Genomic DNA, 22,210 nt, shown 5'->3' with positions numbered 1-22,210 from the left:
GCCGGCAGCGGTGACATGTGCCAGCTGTGCGCTGTGTCCCCCGCTTGTCACTGCCCAGCGCCTGCCACAGCCAATCTGCGTCCTAATCGCCATCAATTAACACCAAACACTCTCGCCCCTCGCTCCCCCCGCCCCCGGCGCGGACACCCGGCCCGGAGCTGGGCAGAAAGAGGGAAAAGAGCCCCCCCAGGCCCGACCCTCTCCCCCTTCACTTCCCACTAACTCAGCGCAACCAATTAGGCATCTGACACCCGCGCGGGCTGACAAATTGTTTCTGTCATCTGCTCTCTGTCTTTCATTAAACGGGAGGCGGAGGGGGGCTCGCGAGGGGAGGGGGCGGGAGATGTGATCTCCCATGCTTAGCGAGGCCAGATACATTAATTACAAAACGGCCATTTGCGGCATGAAAATGCATTAATTAAATTTATGCAATCATTATCTTTAAATAGTCATATCTTGGAAATGATCAGCCCTTCCTGAGTCTTCCCTCTCCTCCGCTAAGTATCTCTAATCCCTTTTCCAGCGGTTATCTCGGGATCAGCGGAGCCTTGTGTGCTTTTAAACTTCTGCGGCAGGAGATGCTCCAAAACTGCGCTCGAGTGGCAGCCGCGCTCCTGCCCCTGGCACCGCAGCCAGGACGGGCACAGAGCGAGGATTTGCCGCTTTTTGCAGGTTTTGGACCGAGATATTCTCATTAAAAACCTCGTGGCTCGGCCGGGAGTTGTGGGGTTAAGGAATGAAGTTCTCGCCTTGGTGCGGGAGGGCGAGGGATGCGCTGCGGGTCCCGCGCGGTGGATGCGGGGCTGTTTTCCTTGGAAAAGGTTGGATTTCAGTGAGGCAGAGCCCTGGCACAGCAGCCAGCCGCCTTCCATCAGGGCATCTTCCCTTCAAAAACATCTCCTGGTTCCAGGCCATCCATGGCGTCCGTGAGGGAAAAAAAAACAAAAACAAAACGGTTTAAAAAGAGGCGTTTTTTTGCTCTGATGATCCAGATCGCTCCGTGGTGGCTTTGCTTTGTCATTCTAAAAGATATTTTAATTCGGAGCACCTTCAGAGGTGGCCAGAAACTCAAATTGTGCCCGCAAAGGAGCGGGAAGGGCGGCGAGTGAGGCGTTAACCCAGGAGCTTCTGCTTTTCTCCCTCGCTGTTCCGAGGCTTCCCCCGTTTGTGATGAGCACACAAATAAAAAATCAGCGGGAATTGTGCGGGGTTTGCGCGGCCAGCCCGGGTACGGCAGAGCCGAGACACCCGGGAGGGATTAATCCCATCCCCTGCTGGAGTCAGCACCTCGGGCTGGGCAGGAAAACTCCACCCGAGCGGCGTTGGGAGAGCTGGGGGATCCAAACCTCCTCCCCCGGGCCTTTCTCAGCGCTGCGGGGGGAGATTCTGTCCTGCTCTTTGTGTGCCCGCGCCGGTTCTAATCAACCCTGCCGGGTTTTATCCCCAAAATCGGCGATTCCTGTGGGGCAGTGCCCGCTCAGCCGGGGGCGTTCGGAGCCCGGAGTTTGGGATTGGGGCCAGGTGGAATTTGGGGTGAGGGCAGCGAATGCTGCCGGGTTTCTCCCGTCTGGGGGGCAGGAATGAGCTCTGGGATTTCAGAAATGGCCTCGGGCGGTGCCGCTGCTGCCCAGAGATTCCCTCGGGCTCTCTCAGGATGGAATCGGGGCTGCTGGGACCCGGCAGGGCGGGAGCAGCGGCAAAAGGGGCACACAAAGGGCTCCTGTTCCCTGCAGCATCCGAGGAATGGCCCTTCCTGGAGGGAAGGGAAAAGCCCGGCCAGGGGGCAGGAGAGGTGTTGGAGCTGAAATATCGGCGCTCCTTTAGCCTGGATTTCAGTGCCGATCCTGCTTCCCTCCCCGCTGCATCCACCAGGGATGGACCCTTCGGCAGCCCGGAGGGGATTTGGGATCCTTCGGCAGCTGAGAGGGGATTTGGGATCCTTCGGCAGCTGAGAGGGGATTTGGGATCCTTCAACAGCTGAGAGGGGATTTGGGATCCATCTGCAGCCGAGAGGGGATTTGGGATTCTTCAGCAGCTGAGAGGGGATTTGGGATCCTTCGGCAGCCGGGAAGGGGTTTGGGATCTTTCAAGGAGAATTTAGGAGCGGGTCACCAGGCCGGGATGTGTCAGGGCTGCTCTTGGAAGGAGAAAACCCCACAAATTCTGGGTATTCCTCGGGGCTTGTGCCTGCAGGATTTTTGGAAGGGATTTTAACGATCCCGCGCTGGATGCAGCTCCTTCATCTCCGATTCCCGCTTTTCTGGGAGGCTTTGGAGGCTCATGTTCGGTGGTGTTTCAGCGGCTCCTGAAGGCCCAGCAGCCGAGAGGGCTCGGGAGGGAGAGCACGTGCAGGGCCGGGAGCGGCGTTTCCTTGGATTCGGGAGCTGGGATTCTCCTTTGGGTGAAGGAAAAAGAGACCCTGACTTTAATAATCCACCTCCCGTGGCAGCCCCAGAAAACCCCCCCGGAGCCGAGGCTCTGCCGGGACCTCCCGGGATCCCGCTCAGGCTTTGGGGCGGGCTGGGAAGGGAAACCTCCCCTAAAACCCGCCGGGAACGGGGAGAGGGAGCGAGCAGGGAGCGCGGCGCCGCTGATTTTCCCCTTCCTCGGGCTGCTCGGTGCTCGGTCCCCGCTGCACTTGCCGGGCCCAGCAGCGCCGTTTCACCGCCGTGACCTCTGCGAGCCCCCCGGGCACGGCCGGGCCGAGCGGGGTCTCTTACACCGCGCTTAAGCCGGGCTTAACTGATTACAGCCCTCGATAGATCAGAGAGAGCGGGGCGGGCAGAGAGGAGCCCCGGGCACGGCTGGGGCTATTGATGCCTTTTGGGGCTACCTAAAAACAGAGCCAGACAAAATGAAGGGAATAGAATGAAGGGAATAAAATTAAAGGAATAAAAAGCGTTTGTATTTACTGAGGGGCCCTCAGGTACATCTCGGGCAGATGAAGCCCCCCCAGGGGTTGCACCCAAAAATGGACCATGGGTCACGGGTTTTGTGAGTTTTGTGAGGCCACGGGTCACACTTCTGTAAGTTTGGTTCATTTGCATGTTGGGGGTTCATCCTCCAATTCCAGCTTCAGCTAATGAAGCCATTCACCCCAAGTTTGCTCCCCCAGCTCCCTTTTGTTGAATCTCTGGGGGCCCGAGGCAGTGAGGTGTCCTTGACTGCCAGGCCTGGAGAGGAATTGTTGTGTCTGCCCCAAACGGGAGAACAGCAGCTGGCACTGCCTGTGGGGTTTGGAGTTACACACTAAAGAACTGCAGGGTCACAAATACATGGAAAATAGAAAAACTAAAATCCTGAGGCATCACTATCAGTGCGAGGAGCCCGGAACAGGGCTGGGGCAGGGCTGGGACTATTAATAAGCCCACGGGGCTATCAATGAGCTTATGGGGCTATCAGCACACGGAGCAGCCTCGCCCGGGGCCGGGAGCCCCGCCGGGGATTCTTTGTGGTGCAGCTCCTTTGACGCTGGCAGAGGCTCCCCCGCACTCCCCGGGCCCAGAGCATCCCAGGAAATCTCCTTTGGAAGCTCCATCAGGGGTCCCAGGGGCTGCACTGCTGGGATTGGGATTGGGAATGGAGTGAGGGAGAGGAGGGACAAGGGAGGAGGTGAAGAGGAGACCTTGCTGTGGATTTGTTTGGTTCTGGCTTTGTCAGAGGAATAAGTGAAGTTCCTAAAGCAGCTGGAATTTGCTGAGACCCCTCGGTGCTGCAGGTTTTGGGCCGTTTTACTGGGAACCTTGGGTGTGTTTGTTCCTTTCTTTGCCCTTTGTACCCCTCACCAAGCCCCCAGGGCTCCTCCTTCCCCCAGCGGGTCTGAGCTTACCCAAAAATGCAGAACAAAAGCCACAAACCTGACCCACTCCCAATCCCGAATCTACCCCGAGTCCTTCCATTGGTCTGGAAGCATTTGGGAATTCCAGTTTTCCATGGTTCTGTCTTCCTGCTTTCTCTCCCGGGTGACTTTGTCCCAAAACTCCCCGAGCAAGGATTTGTGTTCCTGCCCCGGATACTCGGGGTGAAGTGTCCCAGAAACGCTTCCCATTCCACCAGGGGGATTTTCCCACCCAGAAAATTTCTCCCTTCTGAAATATCCACAGAGAAATGTGAGGTTAAACACGGGGAGGGTGGGAGCAGCACCAGGATGGAGTTTGCTCGTGGTGACTCAAAAATCAGGAGGCCGGGGCAGCTCCGTTTGCTTGTTAGCGTTCAGGAACACATAATTATGGAATGATTCTATGCAGGTGATTTTATTGAAGAGCTCTGGGTGTCAGGGGCACACAGACCCAAACCTGACCCTCCATGGGTTCAGGATGAACATGTTTTATATTATATTGTTATTTACCTACATTTTAATGATTAAACTTACATCGTTCTATTGTATACATTGATTTCATCCAAGCATGGGTTTCTGTGATCCCCCTAAAACCCTTGAGCATAGTTTTCTCATAGTTTCTCTTCATGATTCTTTTTACAATTAAACAATAATTACATCTAATTACTAAACAATCATCACATCTAACAATTATATCATTTATCATACGCTGGTTACACAGGTAAAATTTCACATGATCCAGCTATCACAAGGCCTAACATTTCCCAGGGCCTACTAAGCCCAACTTTCTTTCTAGCTCCCCTGAATATACCATGATTTTAGAAACATTTTATCCCTACACTATCATGAGCAGCACATCGGGGCAGCCCGGGCTCCATCCTGGGTTTTCTCTATCAAATGTCTCAGGATCCCGATGAAATCAGGAAAAATGCTGATGCTGACGAGACAAAGCACGGCGCTGATGGGTGTAAAGCACAAACTGCTCCTTCCCCGAGGGGAGCTGCCCCTGGAAATCGGAGCCCTGTGGGAGTTCAGGGTGTGGACAGGCTCCTTCTCCTCTTGGTTCGAGCCTCTCCCGGTGTTTCCCGGTCGGTGAAATCAATGTCCAGAACCTGGGACCCCGCTGGCCTCCCCCAGCCCCCAGGCCACAAAACTCCTTTGTGTTTCCTCCCTGGTGACCCAGCCTGGCCAAGCCTTTGCTTCCTGCTTTTCTCTGGGGAACAGCAGAGTTTGGTGTCCCAGAGCAGAGTTTGGTGTCCCAAAGCTGAGTCTGGTGTCCCAAAGCCGAGTCTGGTGTCCCAAAGCCAAGGACCACGGCTCATGTTTAGCAGAGTTTGGTGTCCAAAAGCTGAGTCTGGTGTCCCAAAGCCAAGGACCACGGCTCATGTTTAGCAGAGTTTGGTGTCCCAAAGCTGAGTCTGGTGTCCCAAGTCAGGGAGCATGGATCATGTTTTTGAGCAGAGTTTTGTGTTTCAGAGCAGATTTTGGTGTCCCAGAGCTGAGTTTGGGTCCCAACCCAGGGACCATGGCTCATGTTTTGGAGCAGAGTTTGGTGTCCCAGAGCAGAGATTGGTGTCCCAAGAATGGAGACAGTGGCTTGTCTTTTGGAGCAGACTTTGGCATCCCAGAGCAGAGTTTGGTGTCCCAGAGCAGAGACTGCTGTCCCAAAGCCAGGGACCATGGCTCATACTTAGGAGCAAAGATTGGTGTCCCAGAGCAGAATTTGGTGTCCCAAAGCAGAGTTTGGTGTGCCAAGGATGGGGACAATGGCTCGTCTTTTGGAGCAGAGTTTGGTGTCCCAGAGCCAGGGACCTTGGCTTGTGTTTGTGAGCAGATTTTGGTGTCCCCAAGCAGAGTTTTATCATTGTAATGGGGTCCAGACCAGGTGACAAGTGACATAGACTCAAGACATTTGCAGAAGGCTAATTTCACTTTATTAACAAACCCATTGCTTTTTATACCCTAATTTGCTGCAGGTGGACCTAATTGATCCTTTAATTAAAACAGCATCACCACTGGCTAATTAAGAAACCACCCTTTGGTAAACAAATCTCCATAACCCATTCCGCATGTTCACAACACCAGGTGCAGTAGGTTAAGATAAGATTTATTTATAATTCTTTTCTCTGATCTTCTCACAGCCTTTCCCAGGACGATGCCTGGGAAAGTTGTGTTTCTATGGCCAGAGAGAGCTCCTGCCACAGAGTTTGGTGTCCCAGGCCAGGGACTGTGGCTCGTGTTTGTGAGCAGAGATTGGTGTCCCAAGGACAGGGACAGTGGCTGGTGTTTTGGAGCAGAGATTGGTGTCCCAGAGCAGAGTTTGGTGTCCCAGGCCAGAGACAATGGCTCGTGTCTTAAAGCAGAGTTGGGTGTCCCAAAGCCAGGGACCATGGCTCACGTTTGTGAGCAGAGATTGGTGTCCCAAAGCACAGTTTGGTGTCCCAAGGATGGGGACAATTGCTCGTGTTTTGGAGTAGAATTTTGTGTCTCAGAGCAGAGTTTGGTGTCCCAAATCAGAGTTTGGTGTCCCAAAGCCAGGGACCACAGCTCACGTTTTGGAGCAGAGTTTGGTGTCCCAGAGCAGAATTTGGTGTCCTAGAGCTGAGTCTGGTGTCCCAGGCCGGGGACTGTGGCTCGTGTTTTGGAGCAGAGTTTGGTGTCCCAAGGCAGAGTTTGGTGTCCCAAAGCCAAGTACTGTGGCTCATGTTTGTGAGAAGTTTGGTGTCCCAAAGCCAGGGATAATGGCTCATACTTCCAAGCAGATTTTGGTGTCCCAAGCAGAGTTTGGTGTCCTAAGGACAGGGACCGTGGCTCATGTTTGCGAGCAGATTTCGGTGTCCCAAGACAGATTGCAGTGTCTCAAGACAGATTTCAGTGTCCCAGAGCAGAGTTTGGTGTCCCAAGGCAGGGACTGTGTCATGTCCCCACACCAAGCAGCTTTTAACTCAATTCTCGCTCTTCCCCTCCCTGTCCCGCGTCTCCCGTGGGATTTCTCGGAGCCCTCAGCAGATGTTTGACCCCGCAGTGCTCCCGATTCCCCCGATTCCCTCGTGGGATCCCCGCCGCTCCCCCCAGAGCAGCCACCGCCCCTCTCCCCTCGGGCCGAGCCCTTTGCGCGTAGCTCAGCGCCTTTCCTCAGACCTTGTCTGTGATTTGTACATCCCTACAGAAGCAGGGTGCCCAAAACAAGATGCAGTGCTCCCGCTGGAACCTCACCATAGCCCTGAACAATCAGGTAACAACCTCCCACCCCCGCTCCTCCTCCTCCTCCTCCTCCTTGTCCCTCGCAGCCCCCGCAGCTCCATTGCATCCGCGGCTCCATCCCACCCCCGGCACCTCTCCATCGTCGGCGTGTGGCGCTTCCCATCCATCCGGCGAGCAGGGCCATTGTAGGGCGCTCATCTCCATGTCACCTGCTGTGTCCCCGAGCCGTCCCCGCGGTGCCACGGTGTCCCTCGGGGCTCTGGAGGTTGCTTGGTTGCTGTTTGGGGCTGCTCTGGTGTCCCAGGGGCGCAGGGAATGTGGGATCCAGGCTCGTCGTGTTCCGTTCCCAGCTCTCCACACCTTTTCCAGCCGAGGTTTGGGGTTGGAAATTGGGATTTTGCAGCTCCCCAGCAGCAGCTCTGGAGCCGGCCCATATCAGGAGGAGCCGTGGGGTTGTGGGGGCTCCTCCACTGCTCCCCTCGCTCCTGGAAGGGGGATGAACACCCAAGGGGGCGAGGCCGGGGATCAGCCCTGGGTTTGCCAACCTTGAATCCCCCAAAATCCAAGTGGAGGCTTTGATCACACCCGAGAGAGGCAGGGCTGAGCTCGAGGTCAGCGGGGTCACCCTGGAGGGAATCGCTGGGCTTGGGAAACACCTGCAGGGTCCTCAGGAGCACCCAAACCCCAGAGCACCTCAGAGCACCCAAACCCCATCACAGGCTCCAGTTTGCTCCAAACCCTGCCTGGCAGTGCTGCTGCACGCACGGAGCTGCAGTGACAGGATCAGGGATTTTCCAGGTGCAGGAAGGGTGAAGCACCCTCTGGATCTGCAAAGCAAATTTAGGGGGTGCTCGGTCTGGAATGCTGGGATCCAGCTCAGCTGGCTGCGGTGATTTAGAAAATATTCGAAATTAATTGCTTGGTTTTGTGAGTGCAGTGTTAGCGATTGCTACACAAGCCATTTTAGTCCTACCTAGGGGCATATTTGCATATATTTATCCTCCTTTCAAGTGGAGATCTTTGGGGAAAGTGTATTTATCTCCTCCTAACTCTTTCTTCGGCTTTCAGCCGTCCTACAGTCCCCTCTTCATTTTGTTCCCATTTAATGTATGTGTGGAATAATCGACTCTTCCTCTTCCCGCCAAGTGGAAATGAATCCACAGAGATCAAAAAGCTTTAATGTGGGGAAGGGTTTTTCCTTCTGCCACGAGCAGGGTGAGAGGGAAAGATGGGCAGGATGGAGCTGGGTGCCCCCAAAACTGCCTGGGAGGGCAGGGCACGACCTGGAGAGGAGCTGGAGAAGCCAGGGGTGGAGGTGACCCCAGGAGGAGCTGGGAGAGCTTTGTCCTCCCTAAATCCCAGGGATCCAGCGGGTTTCCCAGCAGGAGGGTTTGCTGTGCCCGGGGAAGGGAGGTGGGAACAGCCCAGGAGCTGGAAGCTGAGGAGATTTCTGCCTGCCCTGCAGGGAATTTCCTGGGGCTTCTTGCCTGGTGTGGCCCCAAAAAGTCCAACAGATCCCATTCGTTGCCAGCCAGGGAGGGTTGTCCCCATTTGTCCCCGTTTGTTCCCGTTCCCAGGAGAGCAGCACCACAGCCCCAGGAATCACAGTGCAAGGAGCCCTTCCCAGGGTGTTCCTGGATGTCCCCGGGTGTGTCCATGGATGTCCCCAGGTGTGTCCCTGGATGTGTCCCTGGATGTGTCCCCGCAGTATCCAGGGGTCACCTGGGGATCCTGGGGAGCTTCAGGGACAGGGCAGGAGCTGTGGTCACTCCAGGGCTGTCTTAGGGCAGGAGCTGTGGTCACTCTGGGATGTCCCACAGGGCAGGAGCTGTGGTCACTCTGGAGCTGTTTTAGGGCAGGAGCTGTGGTCACTCTGGGATGTTTTGGGGCAGGAACTGTTGTCACTCCAGGATATTCCATAGGGAAGGAGCTGTGGTCACTCCAGGGCTGTTTTAGGGCAGGAGCTGTGGTCACTCTGAGGATGTCGCACAGGGAAAGAGCCATGGTCACTCTGGGATGTTTTAAGGCAGGAGCTGTGGTCATTCCAGGGATGACCCACAGGGAAGGACCTGTGGTCACTCTGGGGCTGTCCTGTAGGGCAGGAACTGTGGTCACTCTGGGGACCTTGTAGGGCAGGAACTGTGGTCACTCTGGGGATGTTTTAGGGCAGGAGCTGTGGTCACTCCAGGATATCCCATAGGGAGGAGCCGTGGTCACTCCAGAGCTGTTTTAGGGCAGGAGCCATGGTTACTACAGGGATGTTGTAGGGAAGGAGCTGTGGTCACTCTGGGGCTGTCCCACAGGGCAGGAGCTGTGGTCACTCTGGGGCTGTTTTAGGGCAGGAGCTGTGGTCACTCTGAGGATGTTTTAGGACAGGAGCTGTGGTCACTCTGGGGCTGTCCCACAGGGCAGGAGCTGTGGTCACTCTGGGGATGTTTTAGGGCAGGAGCCGTGGTCACTCTGGGGCTGTCCCACAGTGAAGGAGCCATGGTCACTCTGGGCTGTTTTAGGGCAGGAGCTGTGGTCACTCCAGGATATCCCACAGTAAAGGAGCCATGGTCACTCTGGGCTGTTTTAGGGCAGGAGCCGTGGTCACTCTGGGGCTGTCCCACAGTAAAGGAGCCATGGTCACTCTGGGCTGTTTTAGGGCAGGAGCCGTGGTCACTCTGGCACTGTCCCATGGCTCTCAGCAGCCACCACGGGGCAGCCCCAGCTCTGCCAGGGCCAGGCCTGGCACCAGACCCGGCTGCTGCCCTGCCCTTGTCCCTGTGTTATCTGTCCCCATCACCCGGGTCCCCTCCGGCCCCTGCGCCCCAAAAGCAGCTCCTGATTGCCCAGCTGGAAGGTCCTAATTGCGCTTCCCTCCCCAGAGCCGCTCCTTTATCATAAAGGGTGCACATTTCCCCCGCTGCAGCTTCCGCGGCCACAGGCCCCGAGGGCCAGCTCAGAAATGGAGGGAATTAATTACATTTTTTTAACTCCCCTCCTTTTATAGCAGGGGAGAGAGCGATGAAACGTCCCGGGGGGAGCGGGGGGAGCTGCTGAGGAGGGTGGGGAGGGAGGGAGCAGCAGCAGGAGGTGAGGGGGGAGCTGCTGCTTTCATCCAGGAGGGTCTTTGTGCACCAACCCCACACCCCAGGATCTCTCCCTGCTCATCCCTACCCCAGGAAAGGCAGGGATGAGGCCCCAGGCAAGACTCAGCCCTAAATGCGAGCCCAAGGGTGGATTTGGGCCAGGGGAAGGGAGAGGATGAGGATGGCAGGGAGGGAGAGGGCCAGTCCTGCTGTCAGTCCCACTGATGGACAGCGAGCAGATCCCCCTGCAGATAAACCCCGGCAGATGTGGAGCGGGCATTGATTTTTAGTCAAGGATGATAATGCACCAAGAAGTCATAAATTAGAAGGCAGCAAGGTCAGAGAGGGAAGGGAGAAGGACTTTGCATTCTTGAGGAGGGGATCCAGAGTTCAAAAGTGGCCTGGAAAATGAGTTTCTGCAGCTGGAAGGAGAAGGCTGGGGACACGGGCACAGGAGGGCTCTGCAGGGTTTGCCCTCTGGGTGGAAGGAGGGAACAGGAACCTCTGGTTCCCTCTTGATATCCCAAACCCCTTCATGTCCTGGGCTGAGAAAGTCAAATCTGAACTTGTGCAGAGCTCAGGGAGCTCAGCCCCAAAACCCCCTCAGCCTCTCTGGGAAGGGCAGGGGCTTCCCGGCCCCAAATCCCTCTCAGCCTGTCTGGGAAGGGAATTCTCAGCCCCAAATCCCCCTCAGCCTGTCCAGGAAGGGGATTCTCGGCTCCAGATCCCCCTCAGCCTGTCTGGGAAGGGAATTCTCAGCCCCAAATTCCCCTCAGCTTGTGTGGGAAGGGAATCCTCAGCCTCAAATCCCTCTCAGCCTGTCCTGGAAGGGCAGGGCCTTCTCGGCCCCAAATTCTTCTCAGCTTGTCCAGGAAGGGGCTTCCCAGCCCCAAATCCCCCTCAGCCTGTCCAGGAAGGGGATTCTCGGCTCCAGATCCCCCTCAGCCTGTCTGGGAAGGGAATTCTCAGTCCCAAATCCCCCTCAGCCTGTCTGGGAAGGGAATTCTCAGTCCCAAATCCCCCTCAGCCTGTCCTGGAAGGGCAGGGGCTTCTCGGCCCCAAATTCTTCTCAGCTTGTCCAGGAAGGGGCTTCCCAGCCCCAAATCCCCCTCAGCCTGTCCAGGAAGGGGATTCTCGGCTCCAGATCCCCCTCAGCCTGTCTGGGAAGGGAATTCTCAGTCCCCAATGCCCCTCAGCCTGTCCAGGAATGGCAGGGGCTTCCCATGGTCAGCATTCTTGGAGAGGGACTGGAGAGTTTTGGGGCTCAGCTGAGCTGTCAGGGTCCCCTCGGCCACCTGAAACCTACAGGAACATCCAGCTGGGATGAATCCCCTGCCCCAGAGGCCTCCATTCCCCATCCTGGCAGGGCTGGGAGGGAATCCCAGTGTCCTGGTGGATCCCCAGGGGGAAATTCGGCCCCCTAAGCTGTCCCTCAGCAGGGGAACCTGCAGGGTTCCCCAGGGGGAGCAGGGACCGGGAGCTCCGCAGGGCTGGGAGGGGATCCCAGTGTCCCAATGTTCCCCTGTGGAATTCCAGAGGGAATTCAGCCCTTCCTGGCCCTCTGCAGGGTTCCCGAGGAGGAGCAGGAATTGGGAATTCAGCGGGGCTGGGAGCGAATCCCGGTGTCCTGATGGATCCCAGAAGGAAATTTGTCCCTCTGAGCTGTCCCTCAGCAGGGCAGTGTCCCTGCAGAGGCTCCAGAGGGGGAGCAGGAATTGGGAACTCACAGGGATGGGAGAGAATCCCGGTGCTCTGGTGGATTCCCAGGGGGAAATTCAGCCCCTGAGCCGTCCCTCGGCAGGGCAATGTCCCTGCAGGGATCCCAGAGGGAGAGCAGGAACTGGAAGGGGGCTGAGGGGAATCCCAGCGTCCTGATGGATTCCCAGAAGGAAATTTGTCCCCCTGAGCCGTCCCTCGGTGGGGCAGTGTCCCTGCAGGGATCCCAGAGGGGAAGCAGGGACTGGGATCTCCCAGGGCCGGGGCTGCTGGAGCCAAGGCCGGCCCGGAGAGGCCCCGGGGGCAGAGCTGAGCTCAGGCACCGCTCCTGATTCCCACCAATTGAACCCAATTCCCTTTTTTCCGTGGGATTTGTGGAAGCCATCTGCCCCGCTGCCTGAATTTGGAGTGTGAATCTGGGTTTCATTTGCCAGCCTTGCTTTACATCCCCCTTTTTTTCCTAAAAGGAAGTGTTAATGTGGCTCTCCCCGCCTTGGGGAGCCTCGGGTCCTTTTCTCGGGGTAATCAGGAGCAGCTGGGGTACGGCGGGGCCGGGAGGGAGGGAGCAGAGCAGCGCAAACCCCGCAGCTCCCTGGGCCATTCCTGAAATCCTCTCTGCACCTGCGGGGCCAGGCAGCACTGCCAGGCCTGGACAGCTCAGCGAGGGCGAGGAGAGAGGGCAGAGCTTCCAGAAATAACTCACAGCCCCCACGTCCGTGTTTTCTGTGCCTTTGTTGTTTTAAACCAAAGCCGGTTCTGCTGGTGAATTCACTCCAGGCGTGCCCGGGGCTCTGTGTGAGGGCCCTGGGTGTCCCTCAGGACACAGCCCCAGCTCCTCCAGCCCAGAGGAGATTGGGGCTGAACCCAGGTTCTGGGCTTTAGGGGGAGCCCACAATTAACTCTGCAGCTGGGAGAGCCCCCAGGCTGCCCTTCTGGGATTTCCCCACTCTGCAGAGCCTGGGGGTCCGTGTTGCACCCCCAGGACTGCTCAGCACCCCAGTCCTGGATTAAGCCACTCTCCTGAGTGTTAAATGCGCTTTCCTCCCTTCATCCCCAGTCCCGTGGGAGCCTCACGGGGGCGTTTTTAGGGCTGAACATTCCCATGGAAGCACCTCGGGGTTTAATCCCTGCCACGAGGCTCTGGAGAGCCAATAATCCAGGCTCTGCTAAGCTCGGTGTGGGGGCAGCTGAGCCGGGCTTAACTTTGGGGGAGCAGCAGAGAAGTCTGAGCTCGGTGCAGGGCGGAAAGGCTGGAGGAGGAGGAGGAGGGGTCAGTGAGGCAGGGATGGGGGGAACGAGGCAGGGATGGGGGGAACGAGCCTGGGATGGGGGGAACGAGCCCGGGATGGGGAGAATGAGGCAGGGATGGGAGGGAACAAGCCAAGACTTCGGGGGGAAGGAGCCAGAGATGGGAGGAAAGAGCATGGATGGGGGGGAATGAGTCAGGGAATGGGAGGAAGGAGCAGGGATGGTGGGAAAGAGCCAGGGATGGGGGTGGAATGAGTCAGGGATGGGGGAAATGAACCAGAGATGGGGGGAACGAGCCCAGGATGGGGGGAAATGAGCAATGGATGGGGGATGACGAGTCTGGGATGGGGGGGAAGGAGCCCGGAATGGGGGAAATGAGCCAGAGATGGGGGGAATGAACCCAGGATGGAGGGGAATGAGCCCAGGATGGGGGGAAATGAGCCTGGGACGGGGGGAAATGAGCCAGGGATGGGGGGAATGGGCCATGGATGGGGGAACGAGCCTGGACCTGGGGGAATGAGCCAGGGATGGGGGGAAGGAGCCCAGAATGGGGGAAATGAGCCATGGATGGGGGGCAATGGGCCATGGATGGGGGGAACGAGCCCAGGATGGGGGGAATGAGCCCAGACCGGGGGGAATGAGCCCGGACCGGGGGGAATGAGCCAGGGATGGGGGGAAGGAGCCTGGGACGGGGGGGAAGGAACCAGGGATGGGGGAATGAGCCTGGGACGGGGGGGAAGGAGCCCGGAGTGGGGGGAAGGAGCCAGGGATGGGGGGAATGGGCCATGGATGGGGGGAATGAGCCAGGGATGGGGGGAAGGAGCCCTTCCCTCTCTCAAAGCTCACTCCGTGCCCCAGCCCCAGGGCCAGCCCAGCCCCGCGCTCGGGGTTAGATGGATTTTCCAGGGTTTTACCCAACCCCCTCCACCCCCCGCTGCCCAGTTCCCCTCCCGGACAAATTCTCCTGGCGGAGCGGAGCCGGGAGGGGATTTTCCATGCAGGCAAAGCGTCTTTGCAGCGCTCCCGAGCCCTTCCGGGGGGAGGAGGAGATGCTTTAGAAAGCAGAGGCCAGCTCGTGGCTGGGCATTCACCCCGGAGCCCGCTGGGGCACGGAGGAGGGGCCGGGAAGGTGTCGGGGTGAGCAGGAAGGGGAACCTCGGCCCCATAAACCCCCCCAGTGTCCTCGCCGAGAATGCAGCCCCGGCACAAAAGCTCACCAGGCCGCTGCTGGCGGATAAAGGGCTCATTTTACCACTTGCCAGGCTCCAAATATTTCCAATTTGCCACTTTAATTGATGTCAATAAGGTTATGCTAAATTCGGAGATTTGGAGCCGCTCGGCATCTGAGCGCCGGGCGGGCCCCCCGAGGTGACCGTCCCCTGTCCCCGCTCCCCCCGACACGACCGAGAGAGGCTTCAGGAACCCCCGGCCCTTCCCCTGCCAGCCCTTTCCACCCTTAACTCGGAATTACCCCGGGGAAATTGTGCTGATCCCTGGCGGGAGCGGGGTCCCCGTGTGAAGGGCAGAGCATCACCCCCAGCTCAGCCCCGGGAACAAATCTGGCATTTTTGCTGCAAAAAAAAAAAAAAAAAAAGAAAAAGAAAAAAGAAAAAAAGAAAGAAAAAAACACCAACAAAAACCCAATTAGTTCATCTGGTTCGGGTCTCAAAGCAGGAAGATTTTTTGTGTGCAAATTCAATTACATTTTCCACTGGAACACTGAAAGGAGCCGGACCAGGACCTGTTACCCTTTAACTTTTGGGGCCAAAGAGACCTCGGACGTTTCAGCCCCTGGAGCTGCATCAAAGGCAGCGAGGGTTTGACCTGCTTTGCTCGGGGACCTTTGCAAACCTGACTTCCCAACAACGGGAAGATTTTTTTCCTCACCGTCCCTTTGGGAAAATCGGGATTTTTCTCCTGGTTTTCCGTGACCCCTCTGCTCATCCCTGGCAGGGCAGCAAAATATCCCCAAAAACCCGAGTGGGCTGAGTGGAATTGTTGCATTCTCCCCGTGCAGGGCTCCAAGGGGAGCCCCGGCGGGGTTTGGGGGAGCAGAGCTCGGCTCTCCCGTGTGGGCACTGTCCCAAAGCGCCGCTTTGGGGGCCGTTTTGGGGGCTGGTTTTGGGGTGCTTTTGCAGCCGTTTTTGGGGCCGCTTTTGGGGCTTTTTTCGGGGCCGCTTTTGGGGCCGTTTTTGTGGCTGCTTTTGGGGCTTTCGGGGCCGTTTTTGGGGCCGTTTTGGGGCCATTTGCGAGGCCGGTTTCGGGGCCGCTTTCGGGGACGCTTTCAGGGCTGCTTTTAGGGCCGTTTTTGGGGCCACTTTTGGGGCTTTCAGGGCCGTTTTTGGGGCCGTTTTTGGGGCTATTTTCGGGGCCATTTGCGGGGCCGCTTTCGGGGCCGCTTTCAGGGCTGCTTTTAGGGCTGCTTTTAGGGCCGTTTTTGGGACCGCTTTCAGGGCCGCTTTCAGGGCTGCTTTCGGGGCCGTTTCTGGGGCCGTTTTCGGGGCCGTTTTTGGGGCTGTTTTTGGGGCCGGTTTTGGGGCCGTTTCCCTTCCGGCCAGCCCCTGACGGTGCCTCGGTGTCTCTGCAGGTGATGAGCATCCTGAGCAACCCCAGCGGGGTCCCGCCTCAGCCCCAGGCCGATTTCTCCATCTCTCCCCTCCACGGCGGCCTGGACAGCACCAACTCCATCTCGGCCAGCTGCAGCCAGCGCAGCGACTCCATCAAGTCCGTGGAGAGCCTCCCGACCTCGCAGTCCTACTGTCCCCCCACCTACAGCACCACCAGCTACAGCGTGGACCCCGTGGCCGGCTACCAGTACGGCCAGTACGGGCAGAGTAAGTGCTGGGAGCAATTCCCCCTTCCCGGGAAGGGCAGGAGCTGGGGAGGGACTGGGGGTTGGAATTTACGCACCCAAGTTCTGCATTTTTGGGTGAGAGACCCCTGGAAGTTTGTCCTGCTGGAAGTGAAATCTGCTCGTGGGTCGCTCCTCCCCTCGCGGGTGAATCAAAAGCTGCAGGGAAATGTTGTAGGTGAAGTTTTCTGTCAGTAAAGGGCAGCTCCCAGTGCCTTCTCCTTCCCCAAAACCACCGGGACTGGCTCATCCTGCTCAGCCGGGGGAAAGCTGGGCTTTGTAAAGCCGAGCTGAGCTGAGCTGAGCCTGCCCTGCCCTCCCCAGGCCGGGGCTGGGAGCTCTTCCTGCAGAACGCGTTTGTCACCAGGGCTGGGGCCGTGGGACAGCTGGGCTGGGAACCCTGAGCTGCCCTGGGACAGGCACAGCGTGGCCTGGGTGTTGTCCCTGCTGGGTGACAGAAACAGCCTGGCCAGGGGATGCTGCTCTGGCTGGGTGACAGGAACAGCCCAGTCAGGAGTGACAGGAACAGCCTGGTCACGGTGGTGCTGTCCCCACTGGGTGACAGGGACAGCCTGGCTGGAGGTGACAGGGACACCCCAGTCAGAGGCTGCTGTCCTAGCTGGGTGACAGGAACAGCCTGGTCGGGGGGGGTGTTGTCCCTTTTGGGTGACAGGGACAGCCTGGCAAGAGGTGACAGGCACAGTCTGGCTGGGTGACAGGGACACCCCAGCCAGGTGAAAGGGACACCCCAGCAGGGTGACAGGGACAGCCTGACCGGGTGACAAGAACAGCCTGGTTGGGTGGCAGGGACTGCTTAGCCAGGTGACAGGCACACCCCGGCAGGGTGACAGGCACAGCCCATCTGGGTGACAGGCACAGCCTGACTTGGTGACAAGGACAGTCTGGCAGGAGGTGACAGGCACACCCCGGCAGGGTGACGGGCACAGCCCAGCCGGGTGACGGGCACAGCCCAGCCGGGTGACAGGCACAGCCCAGCAGGGTGACGGGCACACCCTGGCAGGGTGACGGGCACAAGGTGATGGGCACACCCCAGCAGGGTGACAAGCACACGGTGACAGGCACAGCCCGGAGGGTGACGGGCACACCCCGGCAGGGTGACAGGCACACTGTGACGGGCACAGCCCATCCAGGTGACGGGCACACGGTGACAGGCACACTTGAGCAGGGTGACAGGCACAGCCCAGCAGGGTGACAGGCACAAGGTGACAGGGACACCCTGGCAGGGTGACGGGCACAAGGTGACAGGGACACCCCAGCAGGGTGACAGGCACACCCCGGCAGGGTGACAGGCACACGGTGACAGGCACACCCCGGCAGGGTGATGGGCACAAGGTGACAGGCACACCCCAGCAGGGTGACAGGCACACCCCGGCAGGGTGACAGGCACAAGGTGACAGGCACAGCCCGGCAGGGTGACGGGCACACCCCGGCAGGGTGACGGGCACACGGTGACAGGCACAGCCCAGCAGGGTGACAGGCACAGCCCAGCCGGGTGACAGGCACACGGTGACAGGCACACCCCGGAAGGGTGACAGGCACACGGTGACAGGCACAGCCCGGCAGGGTGACAGGCACACCCCAGCCGGGTGACAGGCACAAGGTGACAGGGACACCCCAGCCGGGTGACAGGCACACGGTGACAGGCACACCCCGGAAGGGTGACAGGCACAAGGTGACAGGCACAGCCCGGCAGGGTGACAGGCACAGCCCGGCAGGGTGACAGGCACAAGGTGACAGGGACACCCCGGCAGGGTGACAGGCACACCCCGGCAGGGTGACGGGCACAGCCCATCCGGGTGACAGGCACACCCCGGCAGGGTGACGGGCACAAGGTGACAGGGACACCCCGGCAGGGTGACAGGCACAGCCCGGCAGGGTGACAGGCACAAGGTGACAGGGACACCCCGGCAGGGTGACAGGCACACCCCGGCAGGGTGACAGGCACAGCCCCGCGGCCGGGCCGTTGTCACCTGCCGCGTTGTGGCGGCCGCGGGGCGCTGGCAGCGCCGCTGAGCCGCGAGGGTTAAAGGTGCATCCTCTTCCTGCGGGCTGCCCGCAGCGTGTCCTCGGTGACCTTTCCTCCCTCGGCCGCGGCTCCGGCCCCGCTCTGTCACAGCCCTTTAATGTCCTTAACGCGCGGCCTCAATGAGAACCGGCTGTGGCGGCAGACGGGATCAATAGCGGCCCCCCCGCCCCTCCTCTTTTTGTTTGTCGGGAGTTTGATCTGTGACCCCTCGACCTTCCCCTCGCTTCTGGATGCGGGGCTGGACACACGTGCTATTGATAAAAATCTTAAACAAATTCCGATACCATGTATTTCCAATAAAGATTCCCTTGGGCGAGGCGTTAGTCACACCCGTGTGTGTAAAAAATAAAATAAGGGGGCGAGCTGCGTTCGGCCGAGAGGGGGAAGGAGAAAGGAGGGTTTGTGTGGCTTCGCTGCAGGAATTTTTGCTCGCACGGTTTGTGTCGTTCCCCGGCCCCCCGTGCCCGTTTCTGTCACCCCTGTTGGTGACGAGCTCTCGGTAATTAGCGCTGCCCGGAGCAGCCCCTCACGTGCAGTTGACCTTGGAATAACATTTTTTCCTCCCTTTCCCGGTGCCTCTTGTGCTTTGCAGATAATTCCGATTCCTCCTCCTTTTTTAGGTTCTTCACTTCCCTTCAAATTCTGTTTTAACGCCCGTCGGCGTGAGGTGACCCCGCGGGGTCATTTATTCAGATCAGGTGCTCCTTCCTTCTCTGGTGCGGCACAAGAGCATCAAAAACTATTTTTAGGTGCTAAAATATATTAATTGCATATCACAAAATATAATTTGGATTATATATAATGTCATGGCGTATATAATATTATGTAATTAATTGTATATAATTAATATAAATGGTATAGTATAATAGTATATATAAAATACAATATATAATATATTATATTAAATTATTGATGTTATGTATACTATATATTATAAATTATAAATTATAAATATCAATTATAAATGATATATTATATATTATATATTGTATATTGTATATTATCTATTATCTATTCTATACTATATATTACATATTATATAAAATTATTATAGGATATATATTATATAATATAGATTATATAAATTATATCAATTAATATAAATTATATTATAGGAATGGGGGTTATGGGCTTGGAGCAGGCTCTGTGTGACAGGATAACTCCAGGATTTGGGAATTGGAGAATCCCTCTCCTCCCACTTCTCCTTATTCCCAGTTTTACACAAACAAACCCAGCCTCACTCTCCCTCTCACTTAAACAAACAATCACCTTCCATAAATTTCTGGGTTTATTTTGGCTTCTGCCCCGTTAAACCAACAAACCCCATCCCTGATTTCTGACCTGGCATCCCCTGGTGCCTCTGGGTTCTTCCCACCGGCGCAGCAAGGAATGTTTGGGGTTTTTTGGGAGATTGGGATCGCCATCCAATTCCCAGCCTGTCGGGCTCGGCTCGCAGGGGACGGGGCTGGACAAAAGGAAATGGCCTCAAACAGCACCGAGGGAGGCTCAGGTTGGATTTTGGGGGAAATTCCTGCACGGAAAGGGGCTCAGGCACGGCATGGGCTGCCCAGGGAGATGCCGTCCGTGGGATTGTCCCCAAAAATGGATCCAGTGCCCGGAGACGGCGTTTGGGGACGGGCAGTGCTGGGCTGAGGTCTGGACTCGATGATCTCAGGGGGCTTTTCCAGCCTCCCTGACCATTCCAGGATTTTGTGGGCTCCACCTGCTCGCCCCCCTCCTTCCCCCAGGGCCACCCAGCGCGGGTGACACCGGGGACAGAGCCACCACCGCACACCGGAGCGGCGAAACCCCTGAAACATCCGCGAAAGCTCTGGATGGGAGCTGGGGGAGGGAGCCCGTGGAAGGCGGAGGGGGCGCACCCAAACCCCCGGGTGTGCTGCTGCTCCCGCTGGGTTATCCCGGATCGGTCCCGGTGGGTTATCCCGGGATCACTCCTGCTGGGTTATCCCGGATCGGTCCCGCTGGGTTATCCCGGATCGGTCCCGCTCCCGCTGGGTTATCCCGGATCGGTCCCGCTGGGTTATCCCGGATCGGTCCCGCTCCCGCTGGGTTATCCCGGATCGGTCCCGCTGGGTTATCCCGGGATCGCTCCCGCTGGGTTATCCCGGATCACTCCCGCTGGGTTATCCCGGGATCGCTCCCGCTGGGTTATCCCGGGTCTCTCCCGCTGGGTTATCCCGGGTCTCTCCCGCTGGGTTATCCCGGATTGCTCCCGCTGGGTTATCCCGGATCGGTCCCGCTGGGTTATCCCGGGATCCCTCCCGCTGGGTTATCCCGGGATCTCTCCCGCTGGGTTATCCCCGATCGCTCCCGCTCCCGCTGGGTTATCCCGGATCTCTCCCGCTGGGTTATCCCGGATCCCTCCCGGTGGGTTATCCCGGGATCGCTCCTGCTGGGTTATCCCGGATCCCTCCCGCTCCCGCTGGGTTATCCCGGATCGCTCCCGGTGGATTATCCCGGGTCTCTCCCGCTCCCGGTGGGTTATCTCGGGTCTGTCCCGCTCCCGCTGTGTTATCCCGGGATTACTCCCGCTGGGTTATCCCCGGTCTGTCCCGCTCCCACTGGGTTATCCCGGGATTACTCCCACTGGGTTATCCCGGGTCTGTCCCGCTCCAGAACCGCTCCATCCCTCCCGGAGGGGAGCGGGGCCGGCGGATCCGCCGCTCCCAGAGGCCGGGGCCGCGTTAATGATGCCGGTGATGGAACGCGGGAGCGTGAAGGGAATTCTAATGGATCTGCCAAGTCTAATCAGGATTGGTGCGTGGAAGGGGCTCCTCTGGGGCCCGCCGCTGACAGGACGTTGATGGCTGAGATTTGTTTACTCATTGGCAGCGATCGGGCAGCTCCTGCCAGCTCCTGATTAATCTAATTGGGGCCATTAGAGGCGCGGAGGGGGACTTTGACTGAAGCCCGGCTAATGAGCAGTGTCACCGTCCTGTGCCAGCCCTGTCCCCTCACCCCGGGCCAGTCGGGACCTGCCGTCCCCTCGGGGCCGGGGCTGCTCTCCCTTCCCAGATGGAAGCGAGGGAAGAGGTTTCGGTGGGATGGAGGGAGGCGGGCAGGGCTCGCAGCAGCGGGCGAGGCAGGTGCGAGCCCAGGGCTGGGCAGCCTCCAGCGAAACCTCTGGAATCGCATCCAGCAGCATCACCCGGAGCGGCAGCCTGGAAGGTTTATCCCAAACCTCCGGGCAGCTCCTTCAGAACGCCCCTTTCCCATGCGGAATTTTCGCTCCTTTCAGGTGTTTGTGGAGAGAGTCGAGGGCCTCCCCTCGGCTGTGCTGAGCCCCACAGCAGCTCCTGGCAGTTGCAGCTTGGCTCTGAACCCTTGCCGGGAGAGCAGGAGGTCCCTGGTGTGTGTGACAGTGCTGGGCTGTCCCTGCTGCCCTGCTGCTCCTGGCAGCCCCATCCCAGCTCTGACCCTTCCCAGGAGAGCAGGAGGTCCCTGGTGTGTGTGACAGTGCTGGGCTGTCCCTGCTGCCCTGCAGGACCTGTCCTCCTCCTGACAGCCCCATCCCAGCTCTGAGCCCTTCCCAGAAGTGCAGGAAGTCCCTGGTGTTTGTGACACTCCATCCTAGTTCTGAGCCCTTCCTGGGAGAGCAGGAGGTCCCTGCTCTGTGTGACAGCCCCAGCCCAGTTCTGACCCTTCCTGGGAGAGCAGGAGGTCCCTGCTCTTTGTGACAGCCCCATCCCAGCTCTGAGCCCTTCCCAGAAGATCAGGAGGTCCCTGGTGCTGCCCTGCAGGGCTGAAAGCCGGCTCACTGCGTGTCCCCCGTGTCCTCACTGTCCCTTTCCCCCGCAGCCGCCGTGGATTACCTGGCCAAGAACGTCAGCCTGTCCACGCAGCGCCGCATGAAGCTGGGCGAGCACTCGGCCGTGCTGGGGCTGCTGCCGGTGGAGACGGGCCAGGCCTACTGAGAGCCCCAGGCCAGGGAGCCCTGGAGAGCCCCAGGCCAGGCACCTCTGGAGACGCCGGCTGCCCCAGGGATCCTCCCTGCCCGTTCCACCCCAGCTGCCGAGGAGATGGGAAACAGGGGGAGCTCTCCCAGGATCCAGCTCCTCCGGAACATTCCAGAGGCAGGTCCAGCCTCTGGGCCTGACTCCTCCTGTGGCCAGAGACCACGGGCTGGGTGCATTTATCAGCCTCAATCCAGCCCTCCCTCCAAAGCCCCTGGCCACGACATTCCCACACTCCAGGACTTTCCATTCCCTAGG

At 58.4% G+C, this 22,210-nt stretch overlaps 1 protein-coding gene across 3 annotated transcripts in view; it reads left to right on the top strand.

Moving 5' to 3' along the window:
- The window catches only part of PAX7 (paired box 7), a 143,329-nt gene extending 121,416 nt beyond the window's left edge, over positions 1–21,913 (top strand). For 2 of the 3 annotated variants that reach the window (XM_071449072.1, XM_071449071.1), the window contains exons 8-9: positions 15,668–15,914; positions 21,798–21,913. In XM_071449072.1, the coding sequence (XP_071305173.1) occupies positions 15,668–15,914; positions 21,798–21,913 (363 nt within the window). Of the gene's footprint in view, positions 1–7,007; positions 7,074–15,667; positions 15,915–21,797 lie in introns of all 3 variants that reach the window. The other variant, XM_071449070.1, reaches the window with a different exon arrangement.
- The last annotated feature ends 297 nt before the right edge of the window (positions 21,914–22,210 follow it).

This window comes from Agelaius tricolor, unplaced genomic scaffold, assembly GCF_023055355.1.
Source record: "Agelaius tricolor isolate 1412-34295 unplaced genomic scaffold, bAgeTri1.0.p SCAF_28, whole genome shotgun sequence".
In the NCBI taxonomy this organism is placed as follows: domain Eukaryota; kingdom Metazoa; phylum Chordata; class Aves; order Passeriformes; family Icteridae; genus Agelaius; species Agelaius tricolor.
This window is presented reverse-complemented; position numbering and strand designations above follow the sequence as displayed.